This window comes from Pantherophis guttatus, chromosome 4, assembly GCF_059756535.1.
Source record: "Pantherophis guttatus breed Tessera chromosome 4, ASM5975653v1, whole genome shotgun sequence".
NCBI lineage: Eukaryota > Metazoa > Chordata > Lepidosauria > Squamata > Colubridae > Pantherophis > Pantherophis guttatus.
In genome coordinates, this window is record NC_142066.1 from 16,647,740 (window position 1) to 16,672,248 (window position 24,509).

The following is a 24,509-nucleotide window of genomic DNA, read 5'->3' on the forward strand; positions in this document are numbered from 1 at the left end:
TCTAGATTTTGCCAATAGTTTCTTTCTTCAATACAATACACTGTGAATGGCAGTGTCAGGCCAAAACCCCAAAATGGCACATGGTGATTCTTTCAAGCAGAATTCTTTATTGTTTTCACACCTATAGATAAAATATTTCCTGTTTGAGGACTGTACTATCTCCATCAAGCATATATTCTGAGAAACTACCCTCTTTCTCTCAAACATAATATCTGGGTTGAGTTCCCCCTTATTCCTCTGGACAATATCCCCTACCTCTTGGGAATTCATCTCTTTACTGAATTTCAGTCACAGGCAGGAATTTCTTGTAATCTTGCTTTCCATCAAAATTTCCTACTAACAAGGCCAATTCCCCTACAAATGCTCAGAGAACAGAATAATTTCTGGAACATAGTGATTATACTCCATTGCCCATCTTCTAACAATACCAACCTTTCTAAATATTTTAGTCTTTCTATTTTTGTTTTTGGAAATTTTTCTCAATTTTCTCCTGGCTCAGAAGTATTATTATTTTTGACTTCCAGTGGAATTTCCCACCAGAAACTTTTCGTTTTGGATTTAATGGAAAAAGATTTAGAGAAAAAATTTAAAGCTTTGATCTTATATATGTTGATAGCAGTAAGACTACTGTACATATAAAAATGGAAGGACATTTTGATTCCCACCATGAATGAATGGCTACAGAAGCTGATGGAGCTGGCAGAAATGACTAAATTGACCATTTTGATTAATGAAAAGAATTTAAATACTTTTGTTGCCACATGGAGACTGCTTCTGAACTTTGTGCTTGAGGTAGAAAAAGAATGTATTTTGACTGTGTGCTTTACTGATTAGATTGATATGTGTTTATAGATATGGCTAGTTTATATTATTATGGAAAAGCAAAAAGCTGTGGTTTGATGTCAATGCTTTATTTTACTGCAATAGAGGGAGTTGGAAGTCAATGGTTCTTTTTCTTTTCCTCAGCCCTTCCTCACTTGTCTTTCCCCTCTCTCCCCCCACTGTCTTCCTATTTACTTTTGTATTTTGTTTTTTATTCTATAACCTAATAAAATGTTTAAACACTCCAAGAAGTATTCTTACTTCATGCACCAGGTGTATGGAATTTCTGTACAGATTTTTAATGATATTCTAATTCCAGAGTCAAGAGACACCATAATCTAATGAGTTTTGCATTTTCTGGTGCAGTGGGGGGAAGGTCGTTTACAGATTACAGATTAACAGAGTTGGAAGGGACCATGTAGGTCATGTAGCCCAACCCCCCCACTCAAGCAGGAGACCCTACACCATTTCTGACAGATGGTAGTCCAGTCTCTTCTTGAAAGCTTCCAGTGATGAAATTCCCACAACTTCTGGAGGCAAGCTGTTCCACTGGTTCATTGTTCTAACTGTCAGAAAATTTCTCCTTATTTCCAGGTTGAATCCCCTCTTCAGTGTAGCAGCCTCTCAAATATTGGAACACAGCTATCATGTCTTCCCTGGTCCTTCTCTTCACAAGACTAGTCATTCCCAGTTCCTGCAACTGTTCATTGTATGTTTTAGCATCCAGTCCCCTAATCAGCTTGGTTGCTCTTCTCTGCACTCTTTCTAGAGTCTCAACATCTTTTTATAGAGTGGTGACCAAAACTGGATGTGGTATTTTAGGTGTGGTCTTACTAAGGCTTTATAGAGTGGTATTAGTACTTCACTTGATCTTGATTGTATCTCTGTGTTAATGCAGTTTAGGATTGCATTGGCTTTTTTCACACAGTGTTGGCTCATATTTAATTGGTTGTCCATTAGGACTCCGAGATCCCTCTCACAGTTACTGCTATTAAACCTGGTTTCACCCAGACTATATGTGTACTTTTGTTTTTTCTTGTCTAAATGTAAGACTTTACTTTTCTCTATATTGAATTTCATTTTGTTAGATAGTGATCAACTGAATCAATGAGCAAACTGAACTCCATATTCATTATTCATTTTTTTTACTAATTGCCTCTTTGTATTCAAATCAGGCCTTAAAATAATGATATAGCATTTGGGGGAAAAGATGCAGCCCAGTAATCCAGCTGCAGAAGCCAAAATGGAGAAGATCTCCACAGCCACCATGTATTTGCCCTTTGCACTCAGATAGGTTGGAACAAAAGATATCCAGACACTACAAAAGACCAACATGCTGAAAGTGATAAATTTAGCTTCATTAAAACTGTCAGGCAACTTCCTGGCTAAGAAGGCCACTGTGAAGCTGACAGAAGTCAAGAACCCCAGAAAACTAAGAACAATATAAAACATTGTGGTTGAACCTTCATTACATTTGAATACAATTTCTTCAGCCATGGAGTGCATGTCAGAATCTGGGAATGGGGGAGAATTTGCCAACCATATTATACAAATAGTGAATTGTGCTAGAGAGCAAGATAAGACAATAGTGTTGGCCAGTCTTTTCCCCACCCATTTCCTCATTTTGGAGCTTGGCTTGGTGGCCATGAAAGCAAGAATAACAATTGTTGTTTTACCCAATATGCAAGATAAAGCGACCGAGAAGATAATGCCAAAAGCAGTTTGTTGCATTAGACATTTCACCTTATCTGGTTGCCCAATGAAGAGCAAACTGCAAAGGAAAGAGAGCAGGAGAACAATGAGAAGAATGTAGGTGAGGTTACGGTTGTTGGCTTTGACAATGGGAGTGTCTTGGTGTTTAATGAAGATGCCCAGCACCAAAGCTGTGATAAAAGAAAAGAAAAGACTAATGGAGGCTAAGGTGATTCCCAGTGGCTCATTGTAAGACAAGAAAGTTGCTCTTTTTAGAATACAAAGATTTTGAGCCTTGTTTGGATATTGGTCTTCTGAACATTGGAAGCAATCAGCTGCATCTGGAAAATAAAAGCATCATGGTCAGTTTTTAGAAATAGATAATCGAATTGAGAATTAATGGAATTCATTTATTCCTCATTTAGTAATGCCTTTTTATATTTAGTGCCATTCTATAAGTATGCCAAATCAATCTATCTATCTATCTATCTATCTATCTATCTATCTATCTATCTATCTATCTATCTTCTATCTTCTATCATTTATCATCTATCATCTATCATCTATCTATCTATCATCTATCAATCAATCTATCATCTGTCTTCTATCTATCAGGAGAGATAGAGAGAAAAACAGAGACAGAGAAAGCACTTTGTGGTGAGGTCTCTCCTTATTACAAAATCTAATAATACTCAGAATATTTTATCATTTAGAACTCACATCAACTGAATAGCAAAAAATTGTTTTGATTTAGGTGGAGGAGGAAAATATATATTATATGCTATACTATTACACTGGAATTAGCTCTTAAAATGAACAGCTACATCCCAATTTTATCCTAGTCCTCTTTTTCACACACACATCAGAAAGAGAGAGAGAGAGAGACTGGGTGAGTGAGTGAGTGAGTGTGGGGGTGGGGGAGAGAGAGAGAGAAAGGGAAAATACCTCAACCTAGAAAGGAAAAATGTTCTGGATTAATCAGAAGATATAATCTGGAACAATATAGAGCAGGGGTGTCAAACTCGCCTTGTCATGGCGGTATTATGTGACATATTGGGACTTTTTCCCCCTTCACTAAACTGGGTGGGGTGGGCCCAGCACATGACGCATCTGTTCTGCAGGCTATGAGTTTGACAGCCCTGATATAGAGTAACCCAGATTGGATATTTATTTATGGATGTTATGAAATATCCATTCATTTTTCATATTTATTAAAACAGTACATAGAATGTAATGTTTTATATTTATTATGAATTTGTTATATTTATTATTAAATATAATATGTTTAATTTTTATACAGCAATATCATTGCAGGATCCAATTGGTCACTGGGACCAGAGATTTAGTTTTCCAAGCTTTGGGGCTCATGCTGGAATCCATCCTTAGGAAACCTCTCTCTCTCCAACCCTGCTCAATGATTCCTCAGCATATAGACCAACAAAGACATCCAAGATGACAGTCACACAATATTTCAGCCAACTTAAACAAAGCAATTGTATAACGGAAAAGAAATGGTGGAAAATGAGAGGAACAGGCACCGCCCCAGCGAGATTTTATGGGCTCCCCAAGATTCACAAAATAGGGTGTTGTGGCCTGCCAGCGGTCAGCGAAGCTGGTGGCAGACTCAGGCAGTGAGGAGGTTGGGGAGGAACATGAGCTAGTCCTGGAGTCTGGGGAAGGCTGTGATGAGTGCTCTGCATCAGAGGCAGAGATGGGGCAAGGGCCATCCGACAACTGCCTTTGGAGTTGGATATCAGTGTGGCAGAAGTTATCAGAACAGCTGGAGCCCGATGTGCGCATGTACAGAGTTGCCAGGAGAAGGGAATAACTAAGGAACAAGGGCCGACTCAGGAGTAAAGGCACAGGTGGATGGTGAATGGCCCCTCCCATAGGGAATAAAGAGGAGCGAAAGGGGAGTGGAGTTTGCAGGAGACAATTAGTTCATTTCAGTAGTGTGAAGATCTGTCTATGACTCTCAGAGACTCCTTGCCAAGTATTTTTTTGTCCAGCATTGCATTTGGAAGATATCAGCCTGGCAGCTCTCCAACACTGATAAGGTCTGTGATTGTAAATTCCCCCATATCAACTGTTTGCCAGGACTTTGCTGGATGTGAATGAGAGGAATTCACATTAGCTTAATAAAAAGGGGTTTTGTCGGGACAAGGAATCTGCTCTGTGCTTTTGTGAAGGCTAGGTCAGAACATAGGGGTCCTTCTCAGACCTATTTATTTTATTTTATTTTTAATTTTTTTTGAATTTGTATACCGCCCTTCTCCCTGAGGACTCAGGGTGGTAAACAGCCAAGTAAAAACATCAAATACAAATATTAAAATACAATTAAAAGTATATATAAATTTGGCCCCATTAATTAAAAACGATAAACAAAACACGTAAAAACACTTAAAAAAATTAGGCCAGCCCGGCTTGCTGGAAAAGGAAGGTTTTAAGGGCACGGCGGAAGGCACTGAGGTCTTGGATTCTCCTTATCTCTGGAGGCAATTGATTCCAGAGGGTAGGTGCCCCCACAGAGAAGGCCCTCCCCCTGGGGGTCACCAGCCTGCACTGTTTGGCTGATGGCACCCCGAGGAGGCCCTCTCCGCACAGGTCGAGGGAGGTCGTCGGTGGCAGCAGGCAGTCTCGAAGATAGCTAAGATAGCGAAGATAGCTAGGCCCGTTTCCATGCTGTGCCCAAAGGAGTAGCAGTACCTACCTACAACCTAGCTAAATGGCTGGTACAACCCTTAAGCTACCTGACTCCACCCTTGAACAGCATGGTAATATCCTCCATACAATTTTTAATCTGGAGAGAGAGAGAAGTTCCCTAAGGATGGGCTCTAGTATGAGTCTGAAAGCTTCAGACTCAGTGACTGACCCAGATTGGATCCTGCAACATTATCCTGGGACGTCACACATGTATTTGTCCTCATTCATGAGCAATATCTTTGGTTCAGCCACCACATTAGAAATCTGTTGTAGAAAGTTTTTTTTAAAAAAATAGAATTTTGAATCACAGTTAAGGAGACTGAATAGTCCTGCACAAGACAACTCTTACCCATCTGGTTTGAAATTTTCCCTTTTGCACATCGAAAGCAATCATAACAGCAAAATGGCTTCCCTTCTATTTTCATCTTTCTGTATCCTGAATAGCAATTGTTGTTGCACACAGAAAGAGGTGGAACCTGTTAAGATGTATAAAGCAGGATTTATTGAAAGTCATCAGGGTGTTTGTTTTTTTTTCATAAACATTCTATTTCAGAGTGGGTTTTACTTTTAAATAATGAACATGGGAAGTAGATGCCCTGAAAACTCCTGATGTTTTAGACCAATTATAGCAATAGCACTTAGACTTATATACTGCTTCACAGTGCTTTTACAGACCTCTCTAAGTGGTTTACAGAGACAAAATATTGTCTCCAACAATCTGGGTCCTCATTTTACCCACCTCAGAAGGATGGAAGGCTGAGTCAACCTTGAGCCTGGTGAAATTCGAACTGCCAAATTGCAGGCAGCTGGCAGGCAGCAGTAGTAGCCTGCAGTACTGCACTCTAACCACTGCGACACTGTGGCTCAATTATATTAATTATTTTATTATATTAAATCAATGGAAATATTGTAGAGAATACGACAGCTATAAAAACCAAAGGTAAAAAAAGAAGAATTGGACATGAAATTAGTACAGGGTGAAATCCAGCAGATTCTGACAGGTTCTGGAGAACTGGTAACGGAAATTTTGAGCAGTTCGGAGAACTGGTAGTGGAAATTTTGAGTAGTTTGGAGAAGAAGCAAATACCACCTCTGGCTGGCCCCAGAGTGGGGGGGGGAATGGAGATTTTGCAGTATCCTTCCCCAGGAGTGGGGAGGGAATGGGGCTTTTGCAGTATCCTTCCCCTGCCATGTCCATCAAGCAACACCACACCCACCAAGCCACGTCCACCGAACTGGTAGTAAAAAAAATTTCGATTTCACCACTGAATTAGCATTTTTTTGCTAGGTGAAACTCAAGATCTAGAAGAACTTGTTTGCCATCCATAAATTATAGAGAGGAATGAACTTTTAGAAATAGAGAGGAATGAACTTTTACCCCTGCATTTCAATTCCCTTTTTTAATTTTTGAGAAAGTAATGGTCAAGTGTTCTCACTGAATCAGGGTTAACATGATAGAAAATGTCCCCAGGAAAAGAGATGCCATCTTGCTTCCTACTACATTTTTCACAAAATGTTTCAGCAACAGTAAACAACTTTTGTAAAAATTATTCCCCCTTTAAAATTAAAAGTAACTTCAAATTGCATATATTCTGCAAATCCAGCTTGAATAAAATCAAAGGACTATTGGGAAATAAACCATGGATTTTCCAAACGTACCATCTCGTTTTTTAATTTATTTTTTATTTTATTTTATTTTGAATTTGTATACCGCCCTTCTCCCTGAGGACTCAGGGCAGTGAACAGCCAAGTAAAAACATCAAGTACAAATATTAAAATACAATTAAAAATATATATAAATTTGGCCCCATTAATTAAAAACGATAAACAAAACAATTAAAAACACTTAAAAAAAATTAGGCCAGCCCGGCTTGCTGGAAAAGGAAGGTTTTAAGGGCACAGCGGAAGGCACTGAGGTCTTGGATTCTCCTTATCTCTGGGGGTAATTGATTCCAGAGGGTAGGTGCCCCCACAGAGAAGGCCCTCCCCCTGGGGGTCACCAGCCTGCACTGTTTGGCTGATGGCACCCCGAGGAGGCCCTCTCTGTGGGAGCGCACGGGTCGATGGGAGGTCGTCGGTGGCAGCAGGCGGTCTCGAAGATAGCTAGGCCCTATGCCATGGAGCGCTTTAAAGGTGATAACCAACACCTTGAAGCGCACCCGGAAGACCACCGGGAGCCAGTGCAGCTCACGCAGGAGCAGTGTTACATGGGAGCACCATGCTGCTCCCGTCACTACCCGCGCTGCTGCGTTCTGGACCAGTTGGAGCCTCCGGGTGCTCTTCAAGGGGAGCCCCATGTAGAGAGTGTTGCAGTAGTCAAGGCGAGAGGTGACGAGGGCATGAGTGACTGTGGGAATCCCGATCAAGAAAGGGCTGCAACTGGCGAATCAGGCGAACCTGACAAAAGGTTCCCCTGGTTACAGCCGTCAGATGTTCCTCCAAGGACAGCTGTGTATCCAGCAGGACTCCCAGATTGCGAGCCCTCTCTGTGGGGGCCAACGACTTGCCCCCAATAGTCAGTGATGGAGTCAACTGACTATATCGGGATGCCGGGAGCCACAGCCACTCAGTCTTGGAAGGGTTGAGCTTGAGCCTGTTCCTCCCCATCCAGATCCGCACAGCCTCCAGGCACTGGGACATCACTTCAAGGACATCGTTGGGGTGGCCTGGGGTGGAGATGTACAGCTGGGTGTCATCAGCGTACTGGTGGTATCTCACCCCAAGCCACGGATGATCTCGCCCAGCGGCTTCACATAAATGTTGAACAGGAGAGGCGAGAGGACCGACCCCTGAGGCACTCCACATATAAGAGGCCTCAAGGTCGACCTCTGCCCCCCTGCCAACACGAACTGCGACTGGTCGGAGAGAAAGGAGGAGAACCACCATAACACGGTGCCCCCCATCCCCAACTCTTCCAACCGGTGCAGCATGATACCATGGTCGATGGTATCAAAAGCCGCTGAGAGATCTAACAGGACCAGAACAGAGGAGCAATCCCTGTCCTGAGCCCTCCAGGGATCATCAACCAATGTTATTATGGAAATCTCCTAATACATATACACATACTGTATATACATATACATATACAGAATGTTCTTTCTGTGCCAACTCAGGAAGCTCAAACTGCCCAAGGAGCTGCTGATCCAGTTCTACAGAGGAATGATTGAGTCTGTCATCTGCACCTCTATAACTGTCTGGTTTGGTTCTGCAATTCAACAAAACAGACACAGACTTCAGAGGATAATTAGAACTGCAGAAAAAACAATTGCTACCAACCTGCCTTCCATTGAGGACCTGTATACTGCATGAGTCAAAAAGAGGGCTGTGAAAATATTTACAGACCCCTCGCATCCTGGACATAAACTGTTTCAACTCCTACCCTCAAAATGATGCTATAGAGCACTGCACACCAGAACAACTAGAAACAAGAACAGTTTTTTCCTGAATGCCATCACTCTGCTAAACAAAAATAATTCCCTCAACACTGTCAAACTATTTACTAAGTCTGCATTACTATTACAGGCTGAGGCAAAGAGGCAGTCCCAGAAGCAGCAAAATCTGGGGGCTGGGCAGGGGACAGAATGTATCTGCCCTCAGTGTGGAAGGGATTGCCACTCTCGAATTGGCCTTTTTAGTCACACTAGGTGCTGTTTTAGGACCTCTTTCCAGAGCATGATACCATAGTCTCTTGAGACTAAAGGATGCCAATGACTACTATTAATCTTCTCATCTTCTCATCATTCCCATTACTCATCTCCTCCCACTTATGAATATGACTGTAACCTTGTTGCCGGTATCCTTACAATTTATATTTATATTGTTTCCTGATTGCTTATTTGTACCCTATGACTATCATTAAGTGTTGTACCTTATGATTCTTGATGAACATATCTTTTCTTTTATGTACACTGACAGCATATGCACCAAGACAAATTCCTTGTGTGTCCAATCACGCTTGGCCAATAAAGAATTCTGTTCTACATACAGTAAGATTAAAATTGCTGCGCTATGTTCAAACTTTGTGTATTATATCATAATAATACACTTATTAGTATTAGTATTAATATTAGTATTAGTATTACACTTATTAGTATTAGTACTAATACACTTATTAGTATTAGTATTAATATTAGTATTAGTATTAAATTACTTTAATGCACTTTCAAATGTGTGGTTTTCTTTAATCATGGCAATTTTGAAATGCCATCAGGAAAAGACTTTTGGGGTTGCATTAAGTATTGCTAATATTTGATATAAATAAATTATTTTAATTTTAGTATAAAGACATTTAAATCTTTATAGCCTTTGAAAGTCCACAGTATTTCAGTCGTAAATGTTACATCTCAAATCTTTGAAAACACCTCTACAATTTTCAGTCTGACATTTGAAGACATGATCTTTTCAAATCTATAATTCTGAAAGCAAGAGGGGAAGTTAAGGAATGTGCACCATTCGAAATCTGAGCAAGAAATACCTGGTTAAATGTGGCGGGCCAGGTGATGTCCTGTGCAGAAAGGGTGATTAGCTTGTCTGGAGAAGCTGTTGGGTCAATCTTTCCAACTTTGACTTTAATAAAGGTCTCGTTTGGGAAGGTGACCCAATTGATAATGTCAAATCCAGTCACTAGATCCCCATTTTCATTAAAAAAGATGTTCTGTCCTGCAGTGTTATTAAATGAGGTAGTTCTCAAATAGTGATGGAGCTAAACAGAAGCAAAGGTTGACAATTAATAGGGAAGGAAGCAGTGGTGAAATTCAAATTTTTTTACTACTTGTTCTGTGGTCATGGCTTGGTGGGTGTGGTGTGGCTTGGTGGGCATGGCAGGGGAAGGATACTGCAAAATCTCCATTTCCACCCCACTCTGGGACCAGCCAGAGATGGTGTTTGCCAGTTCCCCAAACTACTCAAAATTTCCCATACCGGTTCTCCAGAACCTGTCAGAACCTGTCAGAATCTGTTGGATTTCACCCAAGGAAGGAAGGAAGGAAGGAAGGGAGGAAGGAAGGAAGGAAGGGAGGAAGGGAGGTTAAAACATTAAAATTTGTAAAAGTAAATATTTATAATAATACACTGAAAACTGCCAATAATATCTTCTCTTACAAGCTATAAAGAAATAAAGAATGAAAGAATGAATGAACAAAAGGAGGGAGGGAGGGAAGGAAGGAAGGGAAGAAGATGAAACTTCTTCTTAATGCTTTCCTCCTTCTTAGAATTGCTGTAGCATTGTTATCTATTCACAATTACACAAATTCCTCCAAGTCATGAAAGGTTGAGAAAAGTGGAGTGACAGGAGACCTAAAATCATCACTCAGGCATTCTCATTTGCCATACCCACACTAGTACATCTCACTGCCTTAGAGAAAAGAGCAATGGGAAATGTTCATTCATTCTCTTATTACCTGCCATGCTTTTTGAATGAAAAATTTTGGTCTTCCAACTTCTGCCCTTGTTCTGTGTTTGGACTTAGGGGAAAGCATGGCTTGTAAAGCATGTGCCACAGCATAGACAGCATTATAGATGCTGTAACTCTGTCCAGTCATGGTGGTGTCAAACACAGATTTAGGAAGATGTTTGAGCTTCTCTTCTCCAGTGCACAGCTTCCCAGAGTCTTTATCTAACTTATCTTTAGGAAAAGAGCATTCAAAAACCTGTTCCCAAAATACTTTCATTAAATGGTCTTGCATTTCTGAAGTTGGGTTTCTTGTCTGAAGGAATTTATTGAATCCAGAGATCTCCTTGGAAGAAATTGCAAAAGATAAAACACCATGGAAAAAGTCAATAGCACACATTCTTTGAAAGGGAAGGGATGTATACTCCATCTGACCTGGCATTATCCAAACTTTGTCTTTTCTTTTAACCGGCATCTCTTCAAATACTGGAAAATAGGGCAGCATTCTAAAAATCACAGTGACCTGGTTTTCACAATATAGGATAATAACGTTGGCTGTGCTATTCATGATAATAATGTACATGTCAGTAAAATCTTTCAATGCACCACCAATATTATTAGAAAATGTTTCTTTGGCCATCTGTTCCATGAACTCAAAGCAGATACCTTTCTGGGGAAACAAAGACATAGCGTTTTGCATGAATCTGTCTCCATTTTCATTACGTTGTACAATCAGTCCAACCCACGTCCACCTTAAGTACAACAGCAATTGGAGAATACCCATAATCTGTTGGTCACCATTTGGGAAGAAACGATGCAAAAAAGCAGTTTTTGTCTTGTCCTCTATCACAGGAGAAGATCCATATATTAGCTAAACAGAGAAAAAATAGGAATATGGCTTTCCAAACTGAAATATTCATTATCTTTGAAAAATCTGTTATTTATTCATCCATCATTACCAAGTTCTAATCATGTTTTTAAAAAATGATGTACAGAATTTTCATTCAAGAGCTGTATGTCAACTCGCAAAGCATCCCTGGCTTGCTCTCGAGTTGCCATGGGCCAGGGGGAATGGGAAATGGGCGAAATGGCACAGCAGCCAAAGACAGATGCACATTCCACACTTATCTCTCTCAAGGCTGTATCCCAGGGTTACCTACAGCAGCCGAAGGGGACTGACCTCTACAACCCATGAAATTGCTCCATTGGCAAATGTGATTGATAAGACACCCTAGGTGGAGGGGGGAAACGGGGTTATAATTGGAGCATAAATTATGTAGGGTCAGAGCTGGCTTCACTTGGGAACGTGCTGACATGAAGCTCCTAATAAATAATTGGATTTCTTTTAAAGCTTGGCTCGAGACGCATGATTTAATTAGAGCATCCATAGGAAACAGCACAAAAATTGAAGCAATGAAGTTGTGGTGAGATGGGATAAGATAAACAATGCAAGAACATTGCTTTGTGTTCAATATATACACAGCCCCTCCTGTATTTTTTTTTAGTTCTCATGTCATAATCTTTATGCATCCTGATATGGATATATACCAATATCCATGCAAATAGGGATATAGATTGCTATAATGGAAAGGGCACTGTGCACGAATCTGTGCAGTATGTGAATGAATGAATTTCCTCCTTTTCATTTCAATTATTTCACATTCTGGTAATATATCTGCCTCTTACTTTCCAGATTATGTTGTCTGAATCCCAAGCAAGCACACTGTGAATCAAATATTTTCCCTCAACATTTTCAAACAGGAGCATAAAATATGAAATTTCACAGCAACAAACATTGTGTGATGTAAAATATTCAGATGCTAAATCTTTGAATCATTTTTCCCATTTTCAATATTTGGCAGAGGCAAAAATAGTGTCTTACACATTAGAGAGACTTAAGTCACTAATTTCAGGCAAAAAATATAGAAGAAGAAGAAGAAGAAGAAGAAGAAGAAGAAGAAGAAGAAGAAGAAGAAGAAGAAGAAGAAGAAGAAGAAGAAGAAGAAGAAGAAGAAGAAGAAGAAGAAGAGGAGACCATAATATTCTGATAAAGTTTGCTAAATACCAACAATCATTAACAAGAATATCTAATAAACAATGTACTAAGTTAACTAGCTATTTGTCTTTCAGTTCTACTCTTTTTCTTAAGTGCCTATGTGCTTTTCACAAGCCAGAAAAACAGTTGTGTTTGGATGTGGTATAAAGGAATTAATGATAACTTCATACAACATTTTGCCTCTTATGCAGTTTTCTTCTATTTTTTTGTTATTTGAATTACTTTGGAGCATTTGTGGAGAGGGAGGGAGGGAGGGAAGGAGGAAGGGAAGAAGAAGGCAGGCAGGGAGGCAGGCGGGCAGGAAGGAAGGAAAAGAAAGGGAGGGAGGGAGGGAGGGAGGGAGGGAGGGAGGGAGGAAGGAAGGAAGGAAGGAAGGAAGGAAGGAAGGAAGGAAGGAAGGAAGGAAGGAAGGAAGGAAGGAAGGTTATTCTGCAATATAAAACTCAAGATAACTATTCCCAAATAATAATATAATAAATGGACTTTGATTAGGTCCATGATTCCTTAATATTATTATTACAACATGGTTAAAAATGTGCTGATGAAAATGTACTGGAATTTTTTATCCTGTCTATTTATAAATAAGTCAAGAAATTACGGTATATTCATTGGTTTGGTATTAATTGGTATTAATTCAAATTAAGGAGTAATTAAAACACAGTACCTAAAAATAACCATATCATATGGCCATCACATATTTTGTTCATCTCTATTTAGATTACCCCTTTATTTCCAAATCACAAATTGTAATATAAAAGAATTACTTGATGATTTCTTGTTGCTTTATAAGCCTAGGTTTGTAAATGTAACAGAGGAGGGTGTGGGAAGCAACTATAACCTTATGTTAAAAGTTAACATTAATATTCATGATTAGGATTTCCTGGTCTGGACTGCCCCAAAAAGGTTGTCATCAATGTTGCCAGCCTGGAAGTGTTTCCCCTGTCCCAGTTGCCTTTGCATTCCAGAGAATGAGGAAAAGTGTCAATTCTAAAATGCTTTCTCAAATTACACTTCTGGTTTGGGCTCAAATTTATTTTATTACCCCATTGTCTAGGTTGCATTTCTTTCTCTTCTCTCAAGGTTACTCTCACAGCCCATTAGATTTATTTAAGAAGAAATCTCACCTGGGGCATCTTGTAGACATTCAAAATGTTGGCTATGAAGGGACAGATGTGAGAGGTAGGTCCCATAATGACAGATACTGCCCAGTCCTTGGCATCACACTTATAATTGGGGATGAATCTGCTCCTTGTTGAGAGAAGCTCCATTGAAGCCAAGTAGGTCCATCTCGCCATGAAATAACTGTTAGAAATGTGCATACCCAGAGTCACGTTGGGTAAAATGTGATTGTTTTCATTGATCTCCTTTACAGCAAAAACCAAGGCCAGGATATGTTGATAGTTCTGTAGGAAAAATCTGCAATGAGAGATATATATCTAAATCATATTTCATTTCCTAAAGAATATGACATTACGTATACTTAGATGCGGTGCTTCAATGGCTAAGACACTGAGCTTGTTGATCGAAAGGTTGGCAGTTCACTGTTTGAATCCCTAATGCTGCGTAATGGAGTGAGCTCCCATTATTTGTCCCAGCTTCTGCCAACCTAGCAGTTTGAAAACATGTAAGAAATGCAAGTAGAAAAATAGGGACCACCTTTGGTGGGAAGGTAACAGCGTTCCATGCGCCTTTGGTGTTGAGTCATGCCGGCCACAACACTACGGAGACGTCTTCAGACAGCGCTGACTCTTTGGCTTTGAAACGGAGATGAGCACCACCCACTAGAGTTGGGAACAACTAGCAGATATGTGCGAGGGGAACCTTTACTTTTTTATACTTTATTTATAATTCAGCTAAACACTGCACAGAAAACCTGATTGTATAGTACAATTCAGGAAATCATGTAAATACCTTAGCGCTCAGAAACTGTTTCCGTTGCTACAGATGCACTGAATTGTATGAATAATTTGTCAATTGCACGACCACCAAATGTATAACATTCTAATGGAAGAATATGAAATCAAATGAAATATTTGAATAATAATTGAAATATTCTGCAACAATAATTCAGAGGGAAAATGTTCTTGGGAAAAACATAAAAGTATAATTCTTCAGTGGATGAAGGTGGCTGTTATGATTCTTTCAACGATTATAAACAATTTTCAGTAGGAAATAGATGAATTGCTCAAAGGAACATTACTAATTATTAATCACACACACACACACACACACACACACACACACACAAAAGATACTGAGACTAGAAAGAGTACACAGAAGATGATTAGGGGACTGGAGGCTAAAACATATGAAGAATAGTTGTAGGAATTGGTTTTGTCTAGTTTAATGAACCGAAAGACACGATAATAGTGTTCCAATATCTAAGAGGCTGCCACAAAGAAGAGGGGGCCAACCTATTCTCCAAAACATTTGAAGGCAGAACAAAAAGTAATGGATGGAAACTAATCAAGGAGAAAAGCAACCTAGAACTAAGGAGAAATTTCCTGACAGTGAGAACAATTAATCAGTGGAACGATTTCTCTTCAGAAGTTGTGGGTGCTCCATCACTGGAGGTTTTCAAGAAGAGATTGGACAACCAATTGTCTGAAATGGTAAAGGTTCTTTTTGTTTTTGTTTTTGCCTGAACAGAGGGTTGGACTAGAAGACCTCCAAGGTCCCCTCCAAGTCTGTCATTCTGTTAATAATCATATTGTCATCTATCTGTAAGACACACTTCTAGTTCTGTATCTTTAGCTTTTCCATCTTTCCCTAGGGTGTTTCCCCCCCAACCTTTTGGGAGTTTCTTCACATTGTATGAAGAATGTGTTCTGAAGCATGCTTGAGGATAAATGTTGTATATAAATCTTTTTCTTTGATCATAATAGACCTTCAGAGGGCTCCCTTACTTAGGAAAAGAAGTAACTGTTTCATTAGGCCCTTTTTGCTCCATGCTTTGCTGAAGCACCTGTTTAGAAATCAGATTAGACACAAGAACAGTTTTTTCCCAAACACCATCACTCTGCTAAACAAATAATTCCCTCAACATTGTCAAAGTAGTCACTAAAGCTTCATTACTATTACTATTGCTATTAGTCTTCTTATCGTTTGTATCACCCATCGCCTCCCATTTATGACTGCATGACAGTAACTTTGTTGCCTGTATCCTTACGATTTATTTTGATATTGATAGTTTCCTGATTGCTTATTTGTACCCTATGACTATCATTAAGTGTTGTACCTTATGATTCTTGATGAGTGTATCTTGTCTTTTTATGTACACTGAGAGCATATGCACACAATTCCTTGTGTGTCCAATCACACTTAGCCAATAAAGAATTCTATTCTATTCTATTCTAAATTCAAAGATCTACATAGCACCATAGTTTCCTAATATTCAGCGCAGCCATTAAATTGTGAAATGATGACATTAAATTGGCAAAAAACCAAACAGTGATTCAATAGACAAGCATGGATGATTCATTCCATGGTGAGTAAGTAAATGAGAAAAGCTCAATATGGAATTTTAATAAAAAACATCCAAGTGAGATTTGTCATAAGAGATTTTTATAGCAATCTATATTAGAATAAAGGAACTAACTGGCAAAAAAACCAGCTGAAATAATTTGTGCTGCAAGTAATACCAATAATTAATTCAGTCCAGACATTGCATTAGGAAAAAATATCTGATTTGAGATATGCTACAGTTAAGAAGAGAAAGTCTTTACATGAGCTCATCAACCAGTTCTTCAGAGGGATGCCTTCTGAAACGCACTGGATCAGATATCATGTAGAACTGAGAAAGTATCCCAGCCATTATGAAATCCCCAGACAAAAAATACTTGTGCTGGATAAGGGGAGATTTCCCCACAGCACATGCATTAATCTGAGGAGTAAAGCATGTAACCCCTGGCAGTAATACTGTTATGACCGCAATGAAAAATACCATCTTCTTCCAGAATACCTGTGTCACCACATATGAACTAGTTCTGTCTGCAGCAATGAAACCTTGCAAAAAAAAAGAACCTCTCTCACTAATTAGAATAGCTTCCATATATATCCTTTCTCAAAGAGCAGATCGTTACATTTCTAGCTTTCTGGCCCCACAATTAATAACACTTTTCATTCTTGACTTGTTCTTTGGGGTTGCTTTTGGACATCCCCAAGGATTTGAGAAGAAGCTACCTAACTAAGACTCCCTAGGTAATTATAGGGGAAATCAATGGATGTTCCGTGAATCTTGTTGGAGTCTTTGAGGGTTATTTTATCTGTAATTTAATTATTTCATGACATTTGTTTTTTAACCTTCCTAATGGGAAAAGGTCTGCAAGCTGCTCAGAGTCCTTTGGGATGGGCACCGTGTATTGTGCCAAGTAAATAAGCAAAAAAAGAAATATCATTGGAGACAAGTTACATTTACAATGTGGATCAATTTCAGAACAGAAAGTGCTAAAATCTACCAGAACCATATTTTTAACACTATATTTTCTGCAAAGTAAAAATATAGCTTGCTTCTTTTTTTATCATTTCAAATGTTTTTGGTCTATATCCTCATCTCCCCATAGTGACATGATATGGGCCATAATTTCCTGTCTTGGTGACTGACATGAGCCTCCTCTGGTCAGACTAATCAACATGCCCGCCATTTTATTTTTTTAAAGTGCAATTTGTATTGTTCTAGATACACACATAACTGCCCATGTCGCTATGTTTTGCATCAGCTGAAGTTTCTGGATATTTTTCAAGGGCACATGTAAAGCATGTTACAATTAGCTAATCGGAAAATGACTACAGCATCAGTGACCATGAGCAGAGTGTCCCATTTAGGAATGAGCACAACTGGCATATGGTAGAAAGTTGTGCAAAGGTCCTCCTAACCATGATTGCATCTGAGCTTGAAGGATTACTGCCTGGACTTTTCAGTGTGTGAATGCCAGTAATTCACAGGATCTAAATAAAGAGGGATTTTTCACGACAAGGAGTCTGTTTCTTGGTTCAGCTAAGGCTGAGTCAGAACAGACATCCTCAACAACTACTATGAGGTCCACAAACAGGGCAAGAGTGACTAGTGCCCAGCTATAAGTGCAGCCAGTATGGCCAGGGTAACTATTGTGGCCCATCTAATAACCAGTCACATATCATGGTGATTTTCAGAGAAATATCTATCTGTGGCTTTTGTTGAAAAATACAAATTGCATAACATTGCAAAGGCCTGAAACGTGACAGTAAGTTGTACACTTTATACCACTTTTTTTTCTAAGAAATTCTCGGGGGCTGCCACAAAGAAGTCAAGCAGGAGTGGGTTCTATTTATCTTTACTACTGGTTCACAGCGGGGCCGCGCGCATGAGTGAAGCAAGCGCAGAAGCGTTTTGGTGACATCGGGTTCGGTGGGCGGAGCCTCCCGCCAGTTTTACTACCGGTTCTATAGAACCGGTGCGAACCAGGGGCAACCCACCTCTGGAGTCGAGATATTCTCCAAAGCACCTGAGGGTAGGACAAAAAGCAATGGGTGGAAACTGATCAAGGAGAGAAGCAACCTAGAACTAAAGAGAAATTTCCTGACAGTAAGAACAATTAATCAGTGGAACAACTTGCCTGCAAAAGTTGTGAATGCTCCAACATTGGAATTTTTAAAGAAGATATTGGATAACCATTTGTCTGAAATGGTAACAGTTTTTTTGCCTGAACAAAGGGTTGGACTAGAAGACCTCCAAGGTCCCTTCCATGTCTGTTATTCTGTTAATAATCATATTGTCTTCTATCTGTAAGACACACTTCTAGTTCTATATCTTTAGCTTTTCCATCTTTCCCTAGGGTGTGGTTTTTTGCCCCTTTAGGGAGTTTGTGTATGTATGAAAAATATGTTCTGAAGCATGCTTGAGGGCAAATGTTATATATAAATATTTTTCTTTGATCATAATAGGCCCTCAGATAAAGTTTCCCTTGTCTAAGAAAAGAAGTAACTGTTTCATTAGGGTAGACAGACCTCCAAGGCAGTGGTGGGTTTCAAAATTTTTTACTACCGGTTCTGTGGGTGTGTCTTGCTGGGCGTGACATGGCTTGGTAGGCGTGGCTTGGTGGGTGTGGCAGAGGAAGGATACTGTAAAATCTCCATTCCATCTCCTCTCTGGGGCTAGCCAGAGGTGGTATTTGCAGGTTCTCCAAACTACTCAAAATTTCCGCTACCAGTTCTCCAGAACTGGTCAGAGCCTGCTGAAACCCACCTCTGCTCCAAGGTCCCAACTCTGTTATTCTATTCTAAATTGAGCCAGGCATCTCCATGTTTCTATACCCTTGACAATTCATTCTAAGAGGATTTCAGACTTTGATTTAGAAGAGGAAGTCTGCTTGAGATAAAGGAGGTATCTTCTTGGGAGAAACCCAAAGGTGATTTTTCAAAACCCAACTGGACTTTTCTTTTTATTTTATTTTTTTTCAAGTTTGATTGGATTTTTATTTTTAAATATACATCAGTATCAATACATGAACAGTGTGGCCTCCATTCATTTTAATAGCAAATAGCAATAATAGTAATAGTAATAATAATAATAATAATAATAATAATAATAATAATAATAATAATAGTAGTAGTAGTAGTAGTAGTAGTAGTAGTAGTAGTAGTGTGTTGTTCCGATTGTAATTGGAGTCCTTGGATACCCAAATACCCAAAGGGCTACCCCGCTATTTAGAAATTTTAAATTTGCCGGACTTGAACATTGCCGGACTCTACAAAAAACCACCTTACTTGGAACAGCTTACATCCTCCGATGATACCTTAACAGTTCCTAGGTCCTTGGTTAGGACTCAAGCTGCTGAGCTATTAACCAGCCTCAAAGGCTGTGAATCTCACTAAAGATTAACCAATAATAATAATAGCAATATTTGTTACATTAATCAAACTTATATAATCCTAGTATTAATATACATGTTTGTTTTAGAGTAAATTATTCAATATTTCAATGTTCCATTTTAATGTTTCAATGTTTCAATGTTCCATTTTAATGCCAATGATATTATTAAGCATACATAGTAATACCATCTTTCAACCTCTAATCTTTCCATCTAGTTATTACTTATATTCTATTATATAAAAATTATATCTGCTAATATTCCCTCTATTTCCAGAGGTGGGATTCAGCTGGTTCTGTCCAGTTTGGGTGAACCGGTAGTAGCGACTGCTGGAAGCAGAGAATATCTGCAATTGAGTGGAGAAATCAGAAAACATGCTCTCTCTCTCTCTCTCCCTCCCTCTCTCTCTTTCACTTCCCCTCTTTTTCCCCTCTTCCTCTCTCTCTCCCCCTGTCTCTGTCTCTATACACACAACATGTAGTCCTTACAACTGGTTACCTAGTGGCCATTCAATGTTCCAGCGGCAGATTTACAAGAATGTATAATTTACAGAGCCACAATTCATTTGTCTCTTTTTATTAACTGTCCCTTTGTATTCAAATCAGGTCTCATAATAATGATATAACATTTGGGAAAAAAGATGCAGCTCAGCAATCCAGCTGCTGATGCCAAAATGGAGAAGATTTCCACAGCTGCCATGTATTTTCCCTTTGTACTCAAGTAGGTTGGAACAAATGATATCCAGACACTGCAAAAGACCAACATGCTGAAGGTGATAAATTTGGCTTCATTAAAGCTATCTGGTAATCTCCTGGCTAGAAAGGCCACTGTGAAGCTGATAGAAGCCAAGAACCCCATAAAGCCAAGGACAAGGTAAAACATGATAGCTGAACCTTCGTTACATTCTAGGACAATTTCTTCAGTCATGGAGTGCATGTCTGAATCTGGGAATGGGGGAAAAATTGCCAGCCACACAATACAAATGGTAATTTGCACCATAGAGCAAGACAAAACAATAGTGTTGGCTAGCCATTTCCCTACCCATTGCCTCATTTTTGAACCGGGCTTGGTGGCCATGAAAGCAAGAACCACTACAATCGTTTTCCCCAATATGCAAGAAAGAGCTACAGAGAAGATGATGCCAAAAGCAACTTGTCGCGAGAGACATTTCACTTGTCAGGTTGCCCAATGAAGAGTAAAGTGCAAAGGAATGAGAGCAGGAGAACAATGAGAAGAATGTAGGCAAGATTCCTGTTGTTGGCTTTGACGATGGGGGTGTTCTGCTTTTTAATGAAGATTCCAAGCACCAAAGCTGAGATGAAAGAAAAGGAGAGACTAACAGTGACCAAGGTGATTCCCACTGGCTCACTGTAAGACAAGAATATTATTTCTCTTGGAATGCAATGATTTTGAGCCTCGCTTGGAAATTGATCTTCGGAACAGTGAAGACACTCATCTGCATCTGAAAAACAAAACACTGTTGTATATGTATATCAAAAATGTATGAATTAAACCAGTGGTTCTTAAAGTATCATCCAAGGACTCCTGAATATATGACATGAAATTTATATGATCAATATTAATATTATTAATGAGCCACGGTGGCGCAGTAGTAGTTAGAGTGCAGTATTGCAGTCTACTGTAGTTCTGCTGACTACTGACTGCCTGCAATTTGGCAGTTCAAATCTCACCAGACCAGTGGTGGTACTCAGTTGGTTCAGTCCGGTTCGGGCAAACTGGTAGTGATGACCTACGGGTGGTCCCGCCCATCTGCCCTGGCGCTATGCTATCCTATTTAGCCACATTTTCTAAGCCGTGCACATGCATGCAAGTCATGTGTGCAAGCAAAGCACATGCATGGAAGGCCGTGTGTGGAAGTGCACCCATGCACACTCACATTTTCAGTGCGTGGTGAACCGGTGGAAAAATTATGTGAAACCCACCTCTGCACTCCCCCGGTGAGTAAAATGAGGATCTAATTTGTTGGGGGCAATATGCTGACTCTGTAAACTGTAAACTGCTTTGAAAGGGCTGTAAAGCAATGTGAAGTGGCATATAAGTCTAAGTGCTATTGCTATTTATATTGCCTCCTTATCATCATTGTTGCATACCAGGTTTAAAGGTAAAGGTAAAGGTTCCCCTCGCACATATGTGCTAGTCGTTTCCGAATCTAGGGGGTGGTGGTCATCTCTGTTTCAAAGCCGAAGAATCACCGCTGTCCGAAGACATCTCCGTGGTCATGTGGCCGCCAGCATGACTAAATACCAAAGGCGCACGGAACACTGTTACCTTCCCACCAAAGGTGGTCCCTATTTTTCTACTTGCATTTTTTACATGCTTTCAAACTGCTAGGTTGGCAAAAGCTGGGACAAGTAATGGGAGCTCATCCCATTACGCAGCACTAGGGATTCAAACCACTGAACTGCCGACTTTTCGATCAACAAACTCGGCATCTTAGCCACTGAGTCACCGCATCCCTATACCAGGTTTAGGTAAATTACTCTAAATTATAAAGGCAAAATCCATTTCATTCTGAAGTTCTCACATATCACATTGATCTTATTAACTATACAACTCCGAAATACGAATTGGACAATCTTATATTATTGTAATTTCAAGAAAGGAATATTTACAATTCATTTCATTTTTACCTGCCATGACTCTTGATTTAGAGTCTGGAGTTCCCAAGCATTTCCTCTTTTCCTGGGTTTGGATGAAAGCATGGCATGCAGAGCTTGGGCCACAGCATAGATAGCATTGTACAGTAAATGCTATAGCTTTGCCCAGTCATACTTGTTTCAAAAACAGACCCAGGAAGGGTCTCCAGTGATTCCTCACCAGTACATTATTACCTCTATCCTCATCCAGCATCATATTTGGGAAAGAACACTCAAATGTGTATTGCCAAAACAGTCTTGTCAAACTGTCCTTTTCTTCTGAAGGAGGCTTTCTCATCTGAATAAATTTCTTAAACCCTAATATCTCCTTTGAGGAAACCACCAGCGAGAGTGCATCATGGATGAAGTCCAGGCCCATATTCTTTTGAAAGGGGATTGATGTGAATTCCATCTGTGCTGGCATGACCCAAATTTTATCTTTTCTCTGCATTGGCATGCCCTCGTATGCTGAAATATATGGAAACATTCTAAAAATGGGCATGTCCTCATTTTCACAATATATGATCACCACAGTGGACGTACTTCTCATAATAAGCTTGTGCAGCGTAATAAAGCCATTAAATTGAACCTCAAGATCATTGGCAACAGATTCCTTCGGCATTTCTTCCATGAAGTCAAAACAGATGCCTTCCTTAGAAAACATATCAAGCCTATTCTGTATAAACCTCTTTCCCTTTTCAGGATTTGGGACAATGAGCCCAATCCATTTCCACTGGAAGTGAAGCAACAATTGGATGAGCCCCATAATTTGAAAGTCTTCATTTGGAAATAACTGATGGATCAAAGCAGCTTGTATGTTGTCATCCATCTCTGCAGCAGAACCATATACGAGCTAAGAAAAATGTAGGAACTGGAGCTTATGCAATATTTCCAAATCAAAATACTTCTATCTATCTTTGAGGATATGTACTGATAACATTATTAATATTTTTCTCCAAAGAACAGGAGAATTTGCATATTCCAATATAATTTCTATGGAAATTGTTAATTTATCTTTTAACAGGTTGCCTGTCAAGGTTCCAACCGACGAACCCAACTGAGCAAGCACAATAGAGATGATCCAATCTCTTTAGGCAAAGCTTTATTGAGTACATCATTTTGGCACAGATTAAGGCAAAACCAGCTCTGGCTATTTCCCATGTAATCCCATATAATAAAAGTATAGAATTTGCCTTCCCCATTTTGGTGCAGGACACATTGTCCAGTTAAAAGCAGTTAAATTGTTATGAGAAAATACTTCTGAGGATCTTAGCTACCTGTTGAAGTGTCCTTGGCTCCCACGGGTTGCTCTCCTCATGTCTGGAGGAACCTACATTCTAATTCCCCCCTCCCCTCCCCTTTAATTTGTTGGCAAGCTGAAAGTGATAATGATTGCAATAGCATAAACACACTTTGAAGCTTGACAGTGTATTTCTGAAGCTTTAGAAATATATGAATTGCAAAGTTGAATATGAACTACTAGTGTATCCTCTATTCAGACATTTTGTTAAATGAAATAATTATCCATAAGATTAGAATAATTCTGATTTCTAGCATTTTTAACAATTCCTGTCTGCTCCTCCCTAGGTGAAATGTAGTTAGAGTATTATACAATCACATAAATGTGTGAATGGGTTGTTGGACTTTCTTTCCAGAATAGTTCTTGTTAGATTGGTGCAGGGGAAGAATACGCGAGCAGCGAGTGGCCCGTTCAGCACTTTATTTAGAGGGAACAGGAACAGCCGGCTGTGCTGCCGGGCTCGCCTTATAAAGGGAGCCGGCAGGCAAGCCGGCCAATGACAGATCTTCAAATCTCCCGCCAGTGGATTGGCCAATCCAGCGGGGATGCCCATATAAGAACATAACAGTTCTCACCTGTGGGATCTTGTAAATGCTCAGAATATTTGACATGAACTGACCAATGTAAGCATTATGTCCTGCAATGACAGATATTACATTGTCTTTGACATCACACTTGTAATTTGGGATGAATCTTCCCTTTGTAGAGAGAAGCTCCAAGGTAGCCAGATAGATCCATCTTGCCATGACATAGCTATTGGAGGTATGGATGCCGAGGCTGATATTTGGTAATATCCTGGAATTCTCATTGATTTCTTTGACTGCAAATTCCAAAGCCAAGATATGCTGGTAGTTTTGCATATGGAACCTGAAATCAGTGTTAGAACATATATTTCCAAATTTGGAATTGGCTTAATTTATGTTTTCTAACTGTATCACACAATATTAGATTATGCAGCCCATGATCACTGAGACAAGTAGGTAAATTAGCATTTGAGGAAGGCATTTCTTTGATTATCCATCTAAGACAACTAGGCTGAAAA

General features: G+C 39.6%; 1 protein-coding gene and 1 pseudogene across 1 annotated transcript; both read right to left on the bottom strand.

Annotated features, from left to right (window-relative positions):
- Positions 1 to 1,926: 1,926 nt before the first annotated feature.
- LOC132710024 (vomeronasal type-2 receptor 26-like) lies at positions 1,927 to 16,608 on the bottom strand. The gene is made up of 6 exons (XM_060685338.2): positions 16,388 to 16,608; positions 13,787 to 13,964; positions 10,617 to 11,477; positions 9,692 to 9,919; positions 5,567 to 5,693; positions 1,927 to 2,855 (listed from the first exon to the last, which is right to left on the bottom strand). The coding sequence occupies exons 1-6, from the start codon at positions 16,606 to 16,608 to the stop codon at positions 1,927 to 1,929; spliced, it is 2,544 nt and encodes an 847-aa protein (XP_060541321.2).
- A 3,463-nt stretch (positions 16,609 to 20,071) lies between these two features.
- The window catches only part of LOC148113779 (vomeronasal type-2 receptor 26-like), a 5,957-nt pseudogene continuing 1,519 nt past the window's right edge, over positions 20,072 to 24,509 (bottom strand).

Coding starts and splice junctions, on each gene's coding strand:
- LOC132710024 (XM_060685338.2), bottom strand. CDS start 16,608: ATGGTATTTTTCATTGCGGTCATAACAGTATTACTGCCAGGGGTTACA. Junction 11,478..13,786: donor ATGTCTACAAGATGCCCCAG/GTGAGATTTCTT, acceptor TTCTCTGTTTAG/CTAATATATGGATCTTCTCC. Junction 5,694..9,691: donor GGCCCGCCACATTTAACCAG/GTATTTCTTGCT, acceptor ACATCTTAACAG/GTTCCACCTCTTTCTGTGTG.